General features: G+C 54.3%; 1 protein-coding gene across 1 annotated transcript; it reads left to right on the forward strand.

Moving 5' to 3' along the window:
• The first annotated feature begins 304 nt into the window (after window positions 1-304).
• Window positions 305-19,700, forward strand: RPH3A (rabphilin 3A). Its single transcript, XM_065739331.1, has 20 exons — window positions 305-369; window positions 6,477-6,565; window positions 6,844-6,858; window positions 7,985-8,128; window positions 12,447-12,576; window positions 12,721-12,807; window positions 13,075-13,240; window positions 14,224-14,346; window positions 14,827-14,913; window positions 15,007-15,054; window positions 15,126-15,323; window positions 15,607-15,686; window positions 16,013-16,087; window positions 16,711-16,820; window positions 17,118-17,244; window positions 17,465-17,521; window positions 17,686-17,837; window positions 18,708-18,789; window positions 19,268-19,364; window positions 19,487-19,700. The coding sequence occupies exons 2-20, from the start codon at window positions 6,489-6,491 to the stop codon at window positions 19,615-19,617; spliced, it is 1,986 nt and encodes a 661-aa protein (XP_065595403.1). The 5' UTR covers window positions 305-369; window positions 6,477-6,488; the 3' UTR covers window positions 19,618-19,700.

A 19,700-nucleotide genomic window follows, 5' to 3' on the forward strand; every position in this document is an offset into this window, starting at 1 on the left:
ACCCCGAGGGAGGGAGCGAGAGCCGATGGGATGCAGCTGGGTTTGGGATGGGGCGCGCGGGGGAAGCCCCGGGTCCCGCATCGAGGTTCAGGTGGGCTGACTGTGTCCTAGGGCGGAAAGGGATGGGAGGCGAGAGGGGTGCAGTGGGAGATGGAGAACAGGAATAATGGGAGGGGTGAGGATGGAAGGGGGGATGGGATGGGGACAGGAGGTGGGAGAATGGAAGGCTGGGAGGGGGCTGCTGCTGGCTCTGCCCCGGGGCGGGCAGCGTTGCGGGGCCGCCCCGGCCGTGTCCCCTCCCCGCACCGCCTCCGCGCTGCTCCGCAGTGCTGCCGGGGAGCCGAGCCGAGCCGAGCCGGGACGGGCCAGGTAAGGGGCTGAGAGCCGGGGTCTGCATCGCCCTGCTCGGGGCTGGGGGTCTGAGGCAGCTGCGGGGCGTGGGGAGCAGCCCGTTTCCAGGACGGGTTGAAGTGCTGCCGGTGGGGATAGAAGCGGCTGTCTGCGAGCAAGGAACGCTTCTTCATTTTGTTTCCTTCGTTTTGCTCTGCTCCGGGCTCGCTCCGTGCCGCGTGGCTCCCGGGATGTGACACAGCGCGTGGGGGGTCGGGGTGGTCCCCTCCGGGAAAGGATGAACGCGGAGATGTGAACGCAGGGAGCTGCCTGCGGGGATGCGGAGCTGAGAACAGATGAACCGTTTGCTTTAATTACCGGTATCAAGAGCCCAGGCTGCGGCTTAGCCTGAAAATAAATATCGTTAATGTCGTGATACCGGGGTTTATTTGATGATGCATCGTTCATCTGGAGGGGATTTAGCGAGCTGCTCTCTTTGAGTGAAAGGGAGATCGGTGCTCAGCCCTTCCTCGGGGAGCAGCGGGGGCTGCGGGGTGGGATTCCAGCAGAGCTCCCCGGCCCCTCCGACCCCACTGGGAACGAATACCCACTGCCTCCTTCAGCCCTTCCTCCTCTTCCTCTGCAGCCCCGCAAAAGGAAAGCGGAGTGCTGGGTGCTTTGTGGGGTGCCCCCAGCGTTTGGTACCCGAGCCTTGAGGCACCGTGGGATCCGAGAGGAGGAAACACAGCTCGTGGTGCTGGTGGCCACGTCCTCCTGCCGCAGACCAGGAGGCAGTGTCACCGCAGTGGCTGCCAATTAGTGGTTGCAGCTGATGAACCACCGTACCCACCAGGGCATGGGCTGCTGGTTCATTGCTCGTTCCCATTAAGCCGGGTGGGGCCGGTGCTATGGGGCTGCTGTGCTGGAAGCTGTCCCAGTTGCTAGCCACGTGTTGGATGCTCACCGGGTGCCTGTGGGCTCTGCTGGATGGGATGAGGGCACAGTGAGGTGTGGGGCCTGCGACCCGCACAGCCTTACAGCCGTGAGCATCCCATGATGCACCCACCCCGGTCCTTGCTCCTGTTAGGAGTTGCAGACCCAGGGCTCAGCCCCTGCGTGGCAGCTTTGGGGGCTGTTCCTGACGTCCCAGCAGCAAGCACTCTTTGCATTGCTGCTCTTGGAGGTGCTTCTGGGAGTTTTTGCGTGGCTGAAGTTCTTCGTTTTACTGCCACTGGTATGGGGAGTGCCCCTGTGCTGGGGATCTGTTGCTGTTGAAGTGGTGGGCACTGCCTGGATGAGAGCTTGGGGTAATTGCACAGAACCAAAAATACGTTTTCCCCTTGATATGCGTTCCTGCCTTTAATCAGGGGGAGTAATCCTGGTGACAGCACCATATCAGCTTTAGGTTCAGAGGGGAAGCAATGTGAGCAGATGTCATTGTGCTGCTTAACCCCATCCCTGGAGGTGCCCAGGACCAGGCTGGGTGGGCCACGGGCAGCCTGATCTGGTGTGGGGCAGCCAGCCCACGGCACTGGAAATGGGTGATGGTTAAGGTCCCCTCCAACCCAAGGCATTCTATGATTCTCTGATTAACCCAAATCGACTGCACGCTGCTGGCATGGATCTCTGCCTGGAGGACAGCAGGAAGCTGGGGCTGAGGCTGGGGGGATGCCATGGGGCTGGGAGGGTGGGCTCGGGGTGGCTCGGTGGCTGGGATACAAGATGCTTTGCATTCATTGTGTACCTATCATCTGGGCATCTCTGCACCTGCAGACTGTGGGCACTGCTGCCATTCATTCACCTGCTGGCCACGTTTAGCCTTAATTAACCAAATGGTGCCAAGCTGCAGGATGAGCTTCCCTGTTCCCTGCCATGCCTGGCAGGGGCCAGAGGACGGCATGGCCCCGGGGTCAGGGCTTGCTGCTTCTGGCTCTTTCTCCAAAACTGAATTTCCATGGCTCCTGGGCCATTGCTCATGCTGCAATGCGACCAGAGCACTTTGCACTGGATCCCACCTCTCTGCCTTGTGTTGTCTCACACCAGAGCTACATTTATAGCATTTCCAAGTGCTCGTAGCACAGCTCTCTGCAGGAGCAGCTCTGCGTGCTCAGAGCTGTCAGGAGCAGATGGGTGCAGGCTATGCTGCTCCAGGAGCTGGTGCAAGGAGCACAGTCCCCAGGTGGGGATGAGCAGTGTCTGCCCATGTACAGTGCAGGATGCGTGCACATGGGGAGCTCCCCATCTTTGGGCCCTCTTTTCACCCTCCTCTCCCTCCTTCCATCCTCTCATCCATCCCTCCTTCCACCCACCTGCTTTCTCTGCCTGTTATGTTGCCCGGTGCTGCTGGGTCAGGTAACCACTCCCACACACCTCTGCCTGCTGAGATCTGCATCTCATTTTTCTTTCCATTGAAGGGAAGTCCCTAACGTGGGCAGTTTCTCAAAGTGTGAGCCATGAGGCAGCTTGCTTGGCTTTATCCAAACCATCTGGGATGAGCCAAAATATGAGCTCTCATTGACCTGTAGGTGAGGTTTGGAGTTTGCCCCATCCCTGGAGGTGCCAAAGGCTGTGGATGCAGTTCTGGGCAGCCTGAGATGAGGGGTGGCAACCAACCCATATCACAGGTTGAAATGGATGGGCTTTAAGGTCCCTTCCAACATAAGCTGCTCTATTCTGATTTGGAGCTGCATGGTGAGCTAGCTGCCTGCACCAGGTCCACGTTCCAGGTCCCCCACAGTGCACTCAGTTCTGCAGGGATGCAGAGAGCGCAGGATCCCATGGAAGCAGCTGCTAGCAGGGAGCAATTCAGCAGTGATGGTGTGCTGGGGATGTGCACAGGTGTGCTGAGAAACTGAGGTGCTCCAGGTTCTGCAGTGGAGCACCCACATTGCTCTTCTCATTGCTCAGAGGATGGCCAGTGGGTCATTGTTCCCTCAGTTCCCACCCCTCGTCCCATGGGCATGGCACTGGGGAGCCCGTTGGGCTGCCAAATGCTCGTTTTCTCAGCTGGGTGTGAATCACAAAAGCCCTGAAGGACAGTGCCTGGTGCTGCTGCTCTGGGAGCACTCGGCCTTGGCACTGCGTTGGTTTTTGCTCGGGGTCTGGCTGCCACTGGGGAACCTGGAGCTGCACCTTGCACTGGGTGAACGGCCAGCCCTGAAATCGTCCTCTTTCGAACCAGATTAATTGCATTAGGGCTTTGTCAATGCAAAAATTACCTCATCATTGGCACTGGCAGGTGGTGTAGAGCGGCAGACTTATTCAATATTTAAGAAAGCTGCATTGCAGAGCTGAGAAGGCTGGAGAAATAGGTTGCCTGTGTCAGTGTCTTTGCTGGTGGAGGTATCTCTGCAGGCACTGTGAAGTGAGAAACGTTGAGCTCACCGTAACAGCCTGATTACTGCACAGAGAGCCTTTTCAATACTGAATTTCACTGAATAGAGAGCAGATATCCATAGGGCTTTGGGTCAGCCGTACATGGACCCGCTCTGCAGCTGAGAGATGGATGGTGGTGACTCCACGTCCCCCGTGCCACCCCCATGGCTGAAGTAATGTGGGGCAGGGTGGGCTCATGCCATGGGTCTCCCCACGGGGTCACCCACGCTGTGTGCTCTGCTGCCTTGCAGAGCAATGCCAGGAAGTCATTCTGTCCCTTTTCAGTAAGGCACGGCCAAACGCATGGGCTCCATCATACAGAAGCATCACAATTAAAACCCTGCTGCTTTTCCTGGCAGTGCTGGGCTGCACCAGGAGCGTGGGAACGAATGGCACCAGGGATGCTCCAAGGTTGGGTTTTGGCTCAGTTTAAGGAGCCTGGCAGGGTCATGCCAATGGTTTCTGCTCCGTGTGTGGTGTCTGCGTGTGCTGGGACCGGGGTGACATCGCTTTGGAAGGCTCTGTGTCTGGGCACCTTAGGGTGGAAAACCTCCTTTTCATTCATGTCACCCAGCTCACGGCTTGGACTGCCACAGCCTCTTGCATCTTGCAGAGATTTGGGGCAGGGAAAGCCACGGCCAGCTGATTTTGTTCTTTGCCGTGTGCTAAAAGCACACAGCCTAGCTTTAAGGCCGAGCAAGGGTAGTTGCTGGAAGTAATGCAAAGTAGAGCTTCCAAATCTATTATTTATAGGAGAAGGGAAGGTCTCCTGCACTCCTCCATCTCCGTGTTCCTCTCCATCCGTGCTGCCCTCTCTGCTGTTGGAGAAAGTTCCAGTGGGGGAGGTTTTCCTCCCAGCATCTCTGTGCCCTTTGCTGGGAAAGCCTAGGGATGTTCCCCAGCTCCTGCTCATGGTCTCCTGGGGGACATCCCAGCCAACCTTGGGCACGTCCCACAGCAGCATGGGGGAGAAATCACAGAATCACAGCTTGGCTTGGGTTGGAAAGGTCCCTCCAGATCATTGGGTCCCAACTCCCTGCCACGGGCAGCGATGCCGCCCGCTCGATCAGAGATGTAGGGTTGAGCTCCCAGCGTTGGCCATAAATGGTGCCCGGAGCTTTGCTGCTGCAGTGCAGGTGCTGGCGGTGTCTGTGGGATGGAAATGAGCAATTTGCTTATTGAGCCGACCTTGTCAATCAGCCTTCTGTTTTGGCAAAGAGCAAAGGCAGCGCGGGAAGCCAGCCGAGCACTAATTACCCCACGTACTTCACTCCTCATAGAGATCATCGTGAAGTTTGCAGGGGAACAAAGGTGATCCTCCACCCAGCTCTACAGGGACGGATGCACAACCCCTGCAGTACTGCAGGGTGGGAGGTGGGGGATGGGGATTTTTCTTTCCCCTTTTCAGGCAAGGTGTACGCTTTCTCATTGCTCAGAATTTGGGATTTTGGCTCCCAGCTTTGCCGTTGCTCCCAATGTGAGGTTGGCCTCCTACCCTACCAAAGCCCTTTGCCTGGACCAGCCTTCATCCCTGGTGCTGCCATCCTCCTCCTCCTCCCCAGCACGATGGGTTTGGCCCCGTGACAGGGCTCAGCCCCACCTGCATGGAGCTGCCCAGGGGAAACATCACTGAACCGCTTTCCCTGCTCGGCTGGGGATATGGAAATGGCACCAGAAATAGCACCTCTTCATTTATTGATTCAGCCTAACCCGGTGTCCTCGTGCCGGGAGGTAAAACCAGGACTGATCACTGTGATCCAGGGATGGTGGCTGCTGAAATCAGCAGAGAGGTCTGAAATCAATGCAATCCATTTTCTGGGGTTGTCCGTTTCTCCCTTTTTCTGGGACCCCATTTGCATATGGGCATCAGCGTTCCCCCATCAGCCAGAACTCACAGGGATGGGATTTGCTGGTGTTTTCTACGCCGAGGGAAAACTCCACAGCCCGGTCTGCAAGGGTCGGGCTCTGCAGATGGGTTTGGGATTTATTGTCATTCTTTTTTCCCCCAGGAGTGCTGCAGGTAGGCAGGAGCAATTCAAATGCAGGTGTTGCAGGCAATGCTGTGCTGCCCCATGCCCTGCAACGGAGGGGTGGGGTCACCCGCGGGTGGATGGACCCACGGACGTATGGATGAGCCCACGGACACCCTCCTGTGGCACACAGCTGTGGGGCTGGCAGCGGGCTGGGCTTTGCCATGCAGAGCCTCCCCAGCACTGAGTGCTGTTGCGTTTTGCAGAGACTTTAAGATGCCAAAATGCCAAAGGAGGAGTTTTGCTCCCCAGGAGAGAGGGGGTGCGCTGGGTTTTGGGGGAAAGTTTCCCAGTTTGTGGATGATCGTCTTTGGAAGGGAAACCTCCTCTTCCCTCCCAGCTCTGGAGCGCTGTAATTAGTGTGAGGTCGGGCATCTCGTTAATTACATCCGCGCCGAGGGGAGGGCTGTGGGCTCTGTGCGCGGTGCCGGCAGCGATCAGCACTGATCAGCAGTGCCATCCCCATCCCTGCGGCTCTCGGGCAGTGGGATCGGGGCCAGGCGGGGTTACCCCCCCCCCCCCCCGTGCCACCCCCTCGCCACCGGCAGCTGTTGGCAGCGGCTGCCAGCAGGAGGGTGACAAAAAGCTTCGCCGGATCCCGGTGGGAAAATGATGGATGCGCCTCCTCGTGCCAAAACCCGGCGGAGCGATGGAGTGCCCGGCACAATGAGTCAGCGCTCACTGGATGCTGAATGCCACTGCTCCCTGCCCCGCGTCCCAAACCCGTCCGTGTCCCCGCAGGTCCCCCTGGCGATGACAGACGCGGTGGTGGGTGGCAGTGCTGACCGCTGGATGTGCCCCGGGGACAGGACCATGTCCCTCAGAGCTAGGTAAGGAGGGCTCCTCTTGGGGACGGCGGGCAGGGCGATGTCACCTTGCTGGGTGCTGGTGGGTGTCATGTCACACCGCGGTTCTCTGTCCGGGTGGGATGGCTTTAGATGTGGGGTCTGGCTTTGGGACGCGGGGAGGAATGGTTTTTGGACACGGGGTCTGGTTTTGGGACGTGGGAATTTGTGAATGGGGACATGCAGTGGGCAAACAGGGGCTGAGCAGCCCCCATCCCTTTCCTCCCCTCATCCTTCTCCCTTCTCTTTCCCTGTGCTTCCAGCAGCGAGAAGGAGCAGTGAGTATCCTGCTTGCTTTTATTTTTTTGCCTCATTGCACTTTAGTTGTGTTATAACACTCACAAAAACAGGAAGGACCTCAGCCTGGCTATAGGAAAAGCAATTATCTTTAGGATGTGCTGCCTTAATGAACTTGTGATCTTTTTACCCTAACAAGCTTGGTAGCTCAAGGTGGGAGCAGGGTGCGTGGGGAGATGCTCAGGGAGCACAGAAAGACCATTTTAGCTCTGAAAGTGACTCTCTCCAGCACTGAACATCTGTGCCGTGGTCTCTCCAAACCTGCACCATCCCCTTGCCTGCATTCTGAGTCCCCCTGTGGTGTCCCCACTCTGCTGCCAGCTATGGGACACAGAGTGGGCATCGGGGTGACACTGGTGCTCAGGCTGGGGCTGATTTTCATGGGGCTGACCTTCCTGGGGAGGTTTGTTTGTAAACAGAGTAACTGTGGGAAGAGGTAGGATGGGAAGAATGACTGAATGCAGCCCTAGCTGAGCATGGGGATAACGGCAGTGGTTTGGGGAAGGAAATGCATTTCTCCACTTGAAACCAATCTCGTTCTATGTTTTGATGTCTTCCTGAAGTTTCCCATAAGAAGGGGAGGCAGCAGTGCACGGGGTCTGCTGCTGCTGGAGGTGTCCTTAAAGCAGGAACATGGGAATCATGAATGTGTTCAGAGTTGGGTCTCCACATCTCAGCATTTCTGCAGAGCTGGGGTGGAAGTGCCACTGGAGGGGACAGAATCAGGAGTGACACTTCCAGCACTGAGTTCACACCTTTTGGGATTGCAGTGCTAATGGATGGCAGCCAGATGGGCTTTAATTTGCAGCAGCAGTCTCAGCCATGGGTTAATTATCATCAGTGCCCCTGTGGACTGCATGGAGTCCAGAGAGAGACTGTGCTGGGGACGGTGGCATTCAAGGACAGGCGTGGCCATGCCACGTGCATGGCCAACAAGACGTGGCCATGGGGAGCTGAGCATATCAGGGGGAACAATGCAAAAATGGAAAACGGGAACGTCAGCTTCCAGCCAGGAGGGGAGTATGGACAACGGGGAGGGGTGGCACCATTTTCCCCTCTTTTCTGGGGCAACGTGGTGCCCGACTGCACCCCGGCCTCTCCCCACAGGCTCCCTGCAGGATGGGCAGCGCGGGGGGGGCAGCCCGAGCGGCAGCGCAAGGGCGAGGAGCTGACGGATGAGGAGAAGGAGATCATCAACCGCGTCATCGCCCGCGCCGAGAAGATGGAGGAGATGGAGCAGGAGCGCATCGGGTGAGCGGGCGCAGTGCCTTCACCTGGAGCGATCCCAGAGAACTTCTGGGCTGAGCATGGATGGTCTCGTAGATTTTTGGTCTCCAAAAGATGATGACGCATGCCTGTGTGCTGCTGAACGGCCCCTGAACGTGCACGTTCACGGTGCTCCGCTGCTGCAAACTGCTCTACCTGCAGGCTGCAGCCTGTTGCCTCTTGGCCGTGCCAGGTTTCCTTCATTTCCCAGAACACCCATTTCGGAGCAGCTCAGTGCAGCTCCAGGACCCGAAGTTTGCTTGCATCCAGCTTCCCTCTCTGTGCTGTTTGTAGAAACCAGCTCCGAGTGCCTATGAATGGCAAAGGGAGCTCGCTGCTGATTCATTCTGCAAAAGAGCTTACGAGCAGCATTTCCCCAGCTTTGCACATTTCCAGCCTTCTAAGAATTACTCTCAGCAGTGATGCTTTTTTGGATTACGTTCCCGTGAATGTTAGCAGCGAGGAAGATATATCTTTTTTCCTCCTCATTGTGCATTGCAGCGGCTGTTTGCAGACTGCAGTGTGTGGGCTGGGGGGTGGGTGCTCCTTTCCCCCATCCCAAGGAAATGGGCAGAGGATGGTACCCTGCACCCCGTGGCCAATTCCTCCTTCCAAGCAGGCACAGGAGGAGCCCTGCCAGCTCCTTCGTGCTGTTGGCTCCAGCATGAGCTGGAGGATGTGCAGCGATGGAAATAGGGGATGGTGCCTGTAGAGCATCACCCTGGAAGTTATCCAGGAGAGCTCTGTGTGTTATGGAAGATGGGCGCTGCATCCTTTGGGATGTGCTCCCAGAAAGACAGATTGAATGGGGTCACGAATGGGTTTTTCATTCCCCAAGTGGGAAAGGGGGGACCTCCATTAAAAATAATAATAAACAAGATTGGTTAATATAAAGAATAGCTTATGGGGTGCAGGGGGGCTCCCTTGCTCCCAGAGCCCTCAGACCAAACCCCTTTCAGCCAGCAGTGGGTCGATGTGTTCACTGGGAGGTGTTTGTGGGGTCACTCGTGTCAAATGCAGCTGGGATTAATCCACAGCCAAAGCCTATTTTTAGCAGCGGGGCGGCCGGTGGGAGACGTGGGCTGGGTGCTGATTGGGGCTGTAGGACGGGGACGCTTTGTTGTTTTCTTATGGCTGGTTCATTGTCTCATGGCAGGGAGAGATCTGGAAGGTGAGCAGGAGCTGAATCACCTTAAGCAGCGATGCAATGGGCTGATGAGGGCTTCCTGCAGCCCAGGGCTTTTATAAGGATTATCTTTCCATCAAATCCTCCTCTCTGTGTGGCTCTGGCTCCATCCTGTCCCATCCTTGTCCTAGCTGTCCCTGCAGCTCCCCTACCCCACGCAGAATTACCCACTGCTCCAGATGCCCTCCCCATGCCACTATCATCCCATTAAATGCATCCTGTGCCACTCCTCCCTGCACAGTGGCGAGGAATATTGCCAGTCCCAGACCATCACTTGCTGCAGGTGCTCTCCCAAAGCATATTTATGGGGCCAGGCACTCGTTTTATTACCAGGGAAGTGTTTTACTGCTCTTATCTCAGGTGCATGTGAAGCATCCCAGATACGCTGCGTTGCTCGGCTCTATCTTGCTGCCATCGGCCGTGAGCACGTATTTCTGTGATGGATGGGGTGCTCTCCCTCCCTGCATGCTGCCTTCAGGAGCCCCACCTGTGGGGCTTAAGTCAGTGCCACCACTTTCTCTTCCCCTTCTGCATATTATATTTATATCTTTGTTCCCTGTTTTAATCATTTGTTATCAATGTCATCTGCTTCTTTGACTCGGAAGGATGGGTGCTTTGAAGGGCACGTGGTGATAAGGGAAACGTTGCCACGGTCCTAGGGACGTGCAGTGGGACAGGATGGATGGGGATGGGATGGTGGTTTGATATGTGCCATAAAAATTAGCAACAGAAGACTTCCAAGGGATAGATAGGGAGGAAAAGTCCGTGGGAAGGCAGAGATGCACGGCCGCAGCCAGGGCAGGAGCACCACAGGATGCAGGGGAGGAAACAAGCCAAATTTGCTTTGAAATGCTGTAAATCCTGCAGCTGCTGGCAGCAGGAGAGCAGCCCATGCTCAGCCCAAGAACACCTCTCTGTGCCTGCTGATATCCTCCATCAGGTCCCAGCTTGGCTCCTTCTGCCAGCTTCGCCCCAGGACTTTGATTTTAATCTTTTATACACTCCTCTCATGGCAGCATTTGAATCGAGGGGAAAAAAAAAGAAAGCCCAATTTCTCTGGCTTGAATGGATGTTTTAATTAGGCAAATGGGCTTCATTTTAAACGAGTGCCACAGGTGTGTTCACTGCCAGCTGAAGCACTTCCACTGGTTAAAAATCCTCTCAAGGAGCTCCTTCTGCTAAATGAGAGACTGGGAAAAATTTTGCAGCTAAATAATGAATCTCTTGAAATGTTAAGGCTTTTTTTTTTTGTCTTTTTTTTTTCCCCAACTGCTTTGATTGTGCCATTTGTTCTAGTTTCTATAATAAGTTTGTTTGGGCTTGCAGATTTCCAATGGGAAGCTGCCTCGCGTTTGAGCTGAGCTGTTGCAGCATAGGAGGAAAAAGAAATACAGATAAATGTGCTTTGCTGCTAAGGAAATGAAGGGTTTTGCTTCAGAAATATTTCCCTTGGCCAAGTGTGGACAAAGTGCTCACGCTGCACATGGTGGGATGTGGGGTAGAAGCCACCATGGCATTGCCATGCAGCAAAGAGTCATCCCTGCCACAGAATCCTTGGAGTCCTTCTGTCATGGACTTCATTTAAGTGAGAAATGGTTTGGGAACAATCAGCTTCTGGATTTTAATGAGCATGGTGCTTGTTTGTGGGCTCATCCAGCTCTGCTGAAGTCAAGAGGTGGAAAGTGACCCTGTGCCAATGGCTCCTGCACCCAACTGGTTGTGTAGGAGGGAATCACGTAGGATGATCATTAAACAGATGCTCAGAGGCAGGGACAGACATCGCAGTTCTTGGAAACAAAGCAGTAACAGAGAACGGCCTGGTGCCACTGAGCACAGGGAGGTGATCCCAGTGCATGGGAACCAGTGGGAAACCCGTGAGTAGGAATTCCACCAGTGGGAAACACATGAGAGGGAAATGATCAGTGGGAAACCCACCAGTAGGATTTAGCACGTCTCCCACCCTAAGAAGCCATTGCAACCACTCTGCTTCATCATGGAGTAATGCTTTGGGTTTGGTTCATCGGCTGATGAAACGCTCCCAAAATCTCCTGGTGATCTCAACCAGCTACTGATGAGGCATTTAATGAGCTGTGGTAAAATGCCTTGGTTCATGCAATCTGATTTTCCCCTCTTGTGCTCTCCCTTTCCAAGGACCCATGTGAAATGACACGAGCACACAGTGGGATGTGATATGCGGGATGCTGACCGGGGTCAGGATGTTGGTTGTAAGCAACTGGAAGGTGCTGGCAGCAGCAGAGCCATCGTCAATCTCAGGCTGCCATCAGACGTGGGAAAACCTCTCTTAAATGCCTTATTTTTTAAATGCATATTGCTTTAGCATCTTTGTCAGATTCGGGTCATACTCTGATGGGAGCAGAGAAAGACCCTGCGGGTGAGGATTGTGTCGTTCACTCCAGTGGGCTCTGTTTTCCTCCTCACTTTCTTCCTTTTTTTTCTCCCCGAGTGCCATCAGTGATGCATTATTTTCCCCTTCAGCACTATCTGCAGGCCTTGGACTCGGGGTCAGCACCTGCTCTCCTGCGGGTGAGCTTTGCGAGCCCCCTTCGTGCTGCTGGGTCTTTGGAGCTGCTGAGCCCTTGGGTTTTGTTGGTTTATTTGTAGTACATTTGCAGTTAACAGATGTGTTTTCACAGACTGTTCTCTGGTGGGTTTTTGGTGTTTCATTCAAAGGGCAGCAAATTATGGTAAAGAAAGCTATATGCAATATTTTCCCATAGAAAAAGAGAAAAATCAATTAATTCACTCAACCTTCTCACTTAGAACCATTCCAATGTTCTCTTCAGTAGCTGGATGGATGTCTTTATTGTTGGGTTTTTTTCCTCATTTGGGCAAAATCTGCTTGGCTGACGTCAAGCTGCTTTGCAAAAAGACGCTGACATTTGGCATTTTTATGCACGTGTAGCAGCCGGCGTCAGCAGGAAAGTCAATAGGAGTGCAGATTAGAGCCCTCCCGTGGGGGTTATAATATTGTAGCGTGCCCCTTAAGCTGTGTCCCCCACCCTGCTGCATTCCAACGGCTGCCAAAAGGTGGTGGCTGCCCCAGGGCCCCGTGAGGGGGGGCTGCCATGCCCAAGTTGACAGTGTTCCCCCCCCCAGGCGTCTGATGACCCGGCTGGAGGACATGCGTCGCAGCGTGCTGGGGGACGGCGTGAACCGCTGCATCCTCTGCGGGGAGCAGCTGGGGCCACGGGGCTCTGCCTGTGTCGTCTGTGAGGACTGCAAGAAGGTGAGGATCTCGTGGCCCCATCTCTCCTTATCTCTGTTCTTACTGTCCCATCTCTCGCCGTCCATCTCCCGTTGTCCCATCTCTGGTTAGCCCGGACCTAACATCCCCACGTGGCTTCCTCCTGCAACTTTTCTCTCTCCGCAGAACGTCTGCACCAAGTGTGGTGTTGAGACAACCAACAGCCGTCCCCACCCCATCTGGCTGTGCAAGATCTGCAGCGAGCAGCGGGAGGTGAGAGCAGCCGCGTCCCCTACCCAAGGGCAGCACTGTTGTACCTTATCCACCTCCTTCAGCCTGGTCTCTATAGGATGCTCTTTTAAGGAGAAAACACCTTACGCTTCTCAGGATTGAAGAGAGGGGCTCCTAGTTGTCACAGCAAGGACTGGATGAAAGAAACCAAATCATTGAATAAGTAGCAAAGAGAGGCTGTGGGGATGAGGGGCTGTGAGGATATGGGGCTGTTTGCCCTTAGCCCACCGCCTATCTTTTTCCCCACAGGTGTGGAAGCGCTCTGGTGCTTGGTTTTTCAAGGGTTTGCCCAAGCAGATGCTGCCCCAACCGATGCCTGTCAGCAAGAGCAAGGTGCCCCCGGCCCCCAGTGAGCCCAGCCCAGCTGAGCCACCCACCCCAGACCCAAAGCTGCCATCCCGCACGCCTGGCCGGGGTAAGTGGCACTGCCCAGGGGTCCCCATCGTGCTGAGCCCTAGAAAGGAGTGTTCTGACAGTCGTGGAGGGTGCTGTGGGTGTTTTTTGAGGGTCCAGAAATTGCCCTGCTATCCTCACTGCCTCTTGAAGGGTTTTTCTTGGGGCGGTCTCCGGGTTTGTGGGATCCCTCACTGCTTCTCACTCTGTTTGTGCTCCCAAGGCCAGGCAGATGAACAGGACCACTGTGGTAAGCACTATGCCCTCTCCCAGTGCCTTCCCCTGTGTAGGTGCTGCCCAGTGGGGCTCCTCCTCCCTGCTGGTGCTGAGCTCCCTGGGACCTTCCCACCTGCAGCAATTGAATGCGCTGAGCAGAGCTGCTGACTCCTTACAGATGCTGCTGCTCTCCTGCCAGGCGGGGTGGATTTGTCCCCAGCATGCTCACACCCTGCCCCTCATTTTCCCAAAGCTCCCTTGGAAATCGACTCCTTGCCTCGCCATTTCTGCACCCCCACACCCCCGCCTCCCTCCGCAATCTGTTGCGTTTCACTTCTCCTTGTGCCAAGGATAAACAGCCCATTTGTGTCACCACAGAGATTGATACCCGCGAGCCGGGCGAGTGCTGGGACCTTTTGCATCCCATCTGTGGGCTGAGATTCATCAGGGAGCAGTGCGGGCACCCCCGTGCTGATTTATCCGCTCGGATGGCCGCCGTGGGGTGCACAAATGAGACACGGGCAGCTGTTGCTGACATCTTGCTAATAAATAGCAGATGATTGGCAAAAAGATGATCTCCCTGTCCTGTAAGGTCGTTAGGGGGTGGATGGGCGCTGATGGATGTCCTTGTTTTCTCCCTCCTGGTGTCCCTATGATGTGCTGTGTCCTTTGGATGTTCCTGAGCGCTCCATGCAGGCTCTATGTGGCTCTTCCTCCTCCTCCTCCTCCTCCTGCCGTGCTCAGGGATGGGTGGGGTGAACCTCACTGCTGCGTTTCTTGCTCCTGCAGGCAGTGAGGTGACGGTGGCTGCCCGGGTCCGCAAGCCAGCTGAGGGCAGGATGGGGCCATGTGGCAGTGAGGACACCGAGAGCCGCGACCCCACCACCGAGAGTGGGGTCAGCAGGAGCCCTGGTGAGAGCCGTGCATTGCACACGGGTGTGCTTGTGCCCACTGATGACACCGATCCACTTCACTTTGCTGAGTGATGCCATGGGACAAGCCCACTTGTCACCCAAGTGCTGAGCTTGCAGATGTTGATAAGGCTGGGAATGGTATGAAAACATCCAAGCCCTCTGGAATTCCAGCATGCTCAGGCATGTGCTGGGTGCTGCCCTGAGGACGGATGCTTTCCTGTCCCTTACAGCCAGCTGGGGAGAAGATACACCCCCAGCATGACTTGTAGGTCCTGCCTGGTGTGAGGATGGAGCGATGCTCAGCGTTGTTTGGATTCAGAAGCAGAGAAAAAAAAAAATAGTGATCTGGGGCAAAAAGGAGCAGGGATTCCCTGCAAGGCTGGGGGCTGTCAGCCCCACATCAGGGCGGTGCTCGGCTCCCAGCCAGAATTGCTTTGTTCCATCTGCACAGCAGCACTGATCCTGCTTCCACTTGCAGGCGTGAAGCGAGCCAACTCCATGCAAACCAATTCCACACCGCCCCCACGGCCGCCTGCTGCCCCTGCTGGGCCAGCAGCTCCTGCAGGTAGGGTGCTGTGGGGCTGGGGTTGGACATCCCAATGTTGGGCTGGGGAGGGCATCGCCACGGTCATCCCATTAACCGTGTATCTAATCCCAGTGGCAAGACCAGGTCCTGGGGCAGCCAGCCGGATGCTGGAAACACAAGGTAAAAGGTTGGGTTCCTGCTGAGGGTCCGGGGGCAGCACACACTGGGGGCTAATGGGGTCTCTCCCACAGCGAGCCCACCGCCAGGACCCCCAGAACCAGCCCGTCCAGCCTCCAAGGAGGAGCGAGCTGGGGGCTATGCTGCACCCCCAGCTCGGGATGAGAGACCAGCCCGACCCCCTGGCGCCCCACAGCCCTCTGCCCCATTGCGACAGCCACCCCCAGAGGAGGAGGAAGAAGATGCCAACAGCTATGACTCTGATGAAGGCAGTGCGTACCCAAGGGTTGGGGGATGCATGGTTTCTGGGGGAAAGCCAACTGGAAAGTGAAAAGTACACTCCCAAACTTCAGCCTGCGATGCTTTGGGTACTTCCAAATGTAGGAAGAAACCTTACGGTGTCTCTGTGCTTTGGTTTTAGCTCTTGACATCTGGATGGTGACGTCCATAAGAGGCTTTTATATCTAAGCGATAAATCTTTCTAATTACTGCTAATTGGGGTTGCTTAAGCAGAGGTATTGGCTGGGGTTCTTACGAGGTGCCATTCCCACGCAGCCACGTTGGGAGCCTTGGAGTTCAGCCTGCTGTATGACCAGGAGAACAGTGCCCTGCACTGCACGCTCATCCGCGCCAAGGTGAGTCCTTCCCAGCCCCTGCCATCACCCTGTGTGTGCAGGGCCACCAAGTGGTGCTTGCCTTCTTTCTCTGCCTTTCTTTCACGACTGAATCTGCGCCCAACACCCTGGGCCTGGTAGGGCTGGAGTTGGATTTTTCCTTACAGCTGGGCACATCTGGGCAGCTGGTCAGAGCTGCTCTTCTCTCTCCTTCCTTTTTCCCCTCTCCCCTTTCCCCTTCCCTTTTTTTTCCTTCTTTCCTTTCCCTTCTTGTCTCACAGATTTCATCCCTTCCCTGCTCTGCTTAACAAGGATGCACACCCTATGTCTCCTTTATTATATTTCAGGGCTTGAAACCAATGGATTCAAATGGTCTGGCAGATCCCTATGTAAAGCTGCACCTCCTGCCTGGGGCCAGCAAGGTGGGTATTATACTGGGCTGGGTGTACTGGCCAACGCCTGGGGAGTGAGCAGAGGTTTTCAAAGCCTTCCAGACCCCTGGCTTGCAGCAGATCTCCTCCCCTTGGAGTCTTGGTGTGGCTTCTCCCTGACACAAAACCTAATTATTTCCAGAGTTTGATAGTTTGGTTTGCTTTGAAGTCATGGCGTGTTCTAATTAGAGCTGTGAAGAAGGAACCACTAAGAGAGCAAACTCTAACTTCTTTTTCCTCCCCACTGCATCGAAGTAAGCTCTGGAAATCTCCCTCCCCAGCCCAGCTGGATCCGGCTCAGTGGGGAAATCATTTGGGAGTGCAGGAGCACGGTTGGCTCGGGGCCACTGGCATGGCTCTGTGCTCAGTGTGCAGCTGAGCTCTGCCCAGGGGAACTGCGAGCAAAATGAGGGAGAAACCGAGAGCAAAAGCCTTGAATTGGCATTTACTTTGTGCACAGAAATGTGCTGGCTGCCTTGTCTCACGCAGAGTCAATCCAAGTGTCATCATCAGGAAAGAGCTTAAGTCTTTGATGCCACAGTCCAGTTGCCTCCCATAAGCTACAGGTGCCCAAAGCCCTGGCTCAGGTGCCGTGTTGTCTTTTGGTGCTGTAGTCAAATAAGCTGAGAACAAAGACCCTACGCAACACCCGCAACCCAGTGTGGAATGAGACCCTGGTGTATCACGGCATCACGGATGAGGACATGACACGGAAAACACTCAGGCAAGTAGAGGAGCTGGGGAATCGTGTGGTTCTTGGCAGGACACCGCTGGGAGAGGGTATGGGCAGAGCACCTGGGAAGAGAGAGTCTGTGGTCCACTTCTGATCTTCGTACTCTTAATCTTTCAGTCTACAGGTCAACACAATAATCAGGAGTTTCCTGTAGAAGGGAAACGTCAAACGTTTTCAGGAGCTTCTAATCGTTTTGTTGACCTGTTCACTGCAAGACTGAGTTTTGTGCTCCGGGTGTTGCTGTAACCTGTCTGTCTGATGCTCACTTTGCCCTGCCCTTTCCTCCAGGATCTCCGTGTGCGACGAAGACAAATTCGGCCACAATGAGTTTATTGGAGAAACTAGAGTTTCCTTGAAAAAGCTCAAAGCCAATCAGAAAAAGAACTTCAACATCTGCTTGGAGAGAGTAATACCAGTGAGTTTCTGTGAAATTTCAGTTACTGTAACTTTTGAGGTTGATAACAACCGGAGTACGAGGGAGCTTGTGGTCAACCCAAAAGTGTAGGTACTGGATATCACTGAGTCTTTGGGGATGGGTTCCAAGCAACACCTGAAACCTGGACTCCATGGAGCCTTTAGCCTCTTCCAGTTGTGGTCACTCATGGCAGTCTCTCTTCTTCCCTTCCCCATCCCAGATGAAGCGTGCTGGAACAACAGGCTCATCTCGTGGGATGGCTCTGTACGAGGAGGAGGTAAGGACCCTCAGCACATTTCACCCCATCTCTCACATCGTAACCCTTCTTTGAAACAAGAGGTTCTGCATGGCTACAAGTCTCCTTCATGCCTGTTTTGTCTCTTCTTTTTCATCACTTGGCTTCCTCCCTGCGTCCTTATCTCTGGTTGCTCCCTCTCGCAGGTGGATCGTGGTGGGGATGTGGAGGAACGTGGCAAGATCCTGGTGTCCCTCATGTACAGCACCCAGCAGGGCGGCCTGATCGTTGGCATCGTGCGCTGCGTGCACCTGGCAGCCATGGATGCCAACGGGTACTCAGACCCCTTCGTTAAACTGTAAGTGAGCACTGTGTGACCCGTGGCCAAGGAGTCATGACTGTCCGTGACGTGTGGCTGTGGGGTCATCAGGAAAATATACCCTCTATTCTCCCTACAAGTCATGCCATAGCACCCGTGTTGTGCACCTCGCACATCTTGAGCGGGATTCAGTGCTCTTCCTTCTCAGCCTCTCTCTTTTCTCGGATATTTTCCATTTTCGCAAACAGAAAAGGATGGCTTTCCATTTTTAAACATAGATCTAATGAGTGCCAACCATTCAATTTAATTTTGGGTCTGCAGCCAAACGTGGAGCTTGAGCCCCTGACAAATTCCACATTCTCTGGATGAAGCCACCTTGGCCGAGCGTGCTGGTCTGCACTTTGTTAAACACTGAGGGCTATTTTTAGCTTTTTAAAATATAAATCTGACCACCAATGTATGCGTTCACACATTCCTTGCTGCATTTTCCATCAGCAGTTTCCTTTGGGAAAAGAAGACTTGAGACCAATTGCTTTTTTTTTTTTTTTGAAGGACACGGCCCCAGGTCAGCTTTCTGTTTTGAAAGTGGCACTGCTTGCTCTGAGCAAGGGAAACACTCTCTGCAGACGTGTTTCTGCTGAGCTCAGCTCCCTGCAAAACAGGGTTGTGTGGTTTCCCGTGTGTAGTCTGGCAATACAAGGAAGGAAAAAAAGATTAGTTAAGATTTTACTCATTTTACATTTATTGAGATAATTTTAGAAGGTGGGAAGGGAGACTGGCTAACCCATTTCGTTGCCTTAAATATCTCTGGTTGCTGTCTTTGAGTCCAAAACTCACTCTTTTTTTGTAGTGTATTAAGCTCACACTCTTCTCTCACTTGAATTTTGAGCTGTTTTCTGTTGCCCCCAGTTGGCTGAAACCTGACATGGGAAAAAAGGCCAAGCATAAGACCCAGATTAAAAAGAAAACATTGAATCCCGAGTTTAATGAGGTAAGGGTGGATGTCATTTTCCTATTGTTAAACCAACTGTAATGGTATTTGCAGACTATGGGCAACTTAGGATTGCTATGGGTGGCACCCCGACCCATTATGGTCATACATCTCTCTGGCTTCGGCCACCATCCCAATGAGAAATCCTGCATCTGCTAGGGAAGAGTTGTGGCTGGAGGCTTTGGGGTTTAGATGATGGGGCATGTGCAAAACACTCAGTTAGATGCAAGGAGTGAACTTTGTGGTTGGACTGGATGATCTCAGTGGTCTTTTCCAACTTTAATGATTCAGTGATTCTATGACTCTACCTTGGCTTGTGGACTGTGCTGCCATCCAGGGGGAAGAGCATTTACTCTTCACTACTTGAATATATCCTGAATTCAGAAACAAGGAGAGGATGTTTTCAAATCTTTACTGCAGTTTTTCAGGAATGTTTTCCTTGAAAACATGGGGTGATGTGGGTTTTCTCCCACTGCAGGAGTTTTTCTATGATATCAAACACAGCGACCTGGCCAAGAAGTCCCTGGACATTTCTGTCTGGGATTATGACATCGGCAAATCGAACGATTACATCGGTGAGTGGAAGTCTCCTTGTGGTTGGGTGCCCCATACCGTGCTGGCTCTGAGGGTGGATGGAAATGGTTTGCAATGGAACAGCAGCATCAACTCTGAAAGTTCCCTCCTCCCCTTCTTGTAGGTGGCTGTCAGCTCGGCATTACGGCAAAGGGGGAGCGCTTGAAACACTGGTACGAGTGTCTGAAGAACAAGGACAAGAAGATTGAGCGCTGGCACACCCTCCAGAATGAGAACCACGTTGCCAGTGATTAAAGGCAGCCGCAGCCCAGCCCTGCACCCCTCCTGTAGGTCTGTCCGTCTTCCAGTGCAGCCATGCCTTGCTACGCGCCCTGGGC

Source organism: Cyrtonyx montezumae, unplaced genomic scaffold (genome assembly GCF_038088225.1).
Source record: "Cyrtonyx montezumae isolate F1298 unplaced genomic scaffold, pur_monq_1.0 scaffold_23, whole genome shotgun sequence".
Classification (NCBI taxonomy): domain Eukaryota; kingdom Metazoa; phylum Chordata; class Aves; order Galliformes; family Odontophoridae; genus Cyrtonyx; species Cyrtonyx montezumae.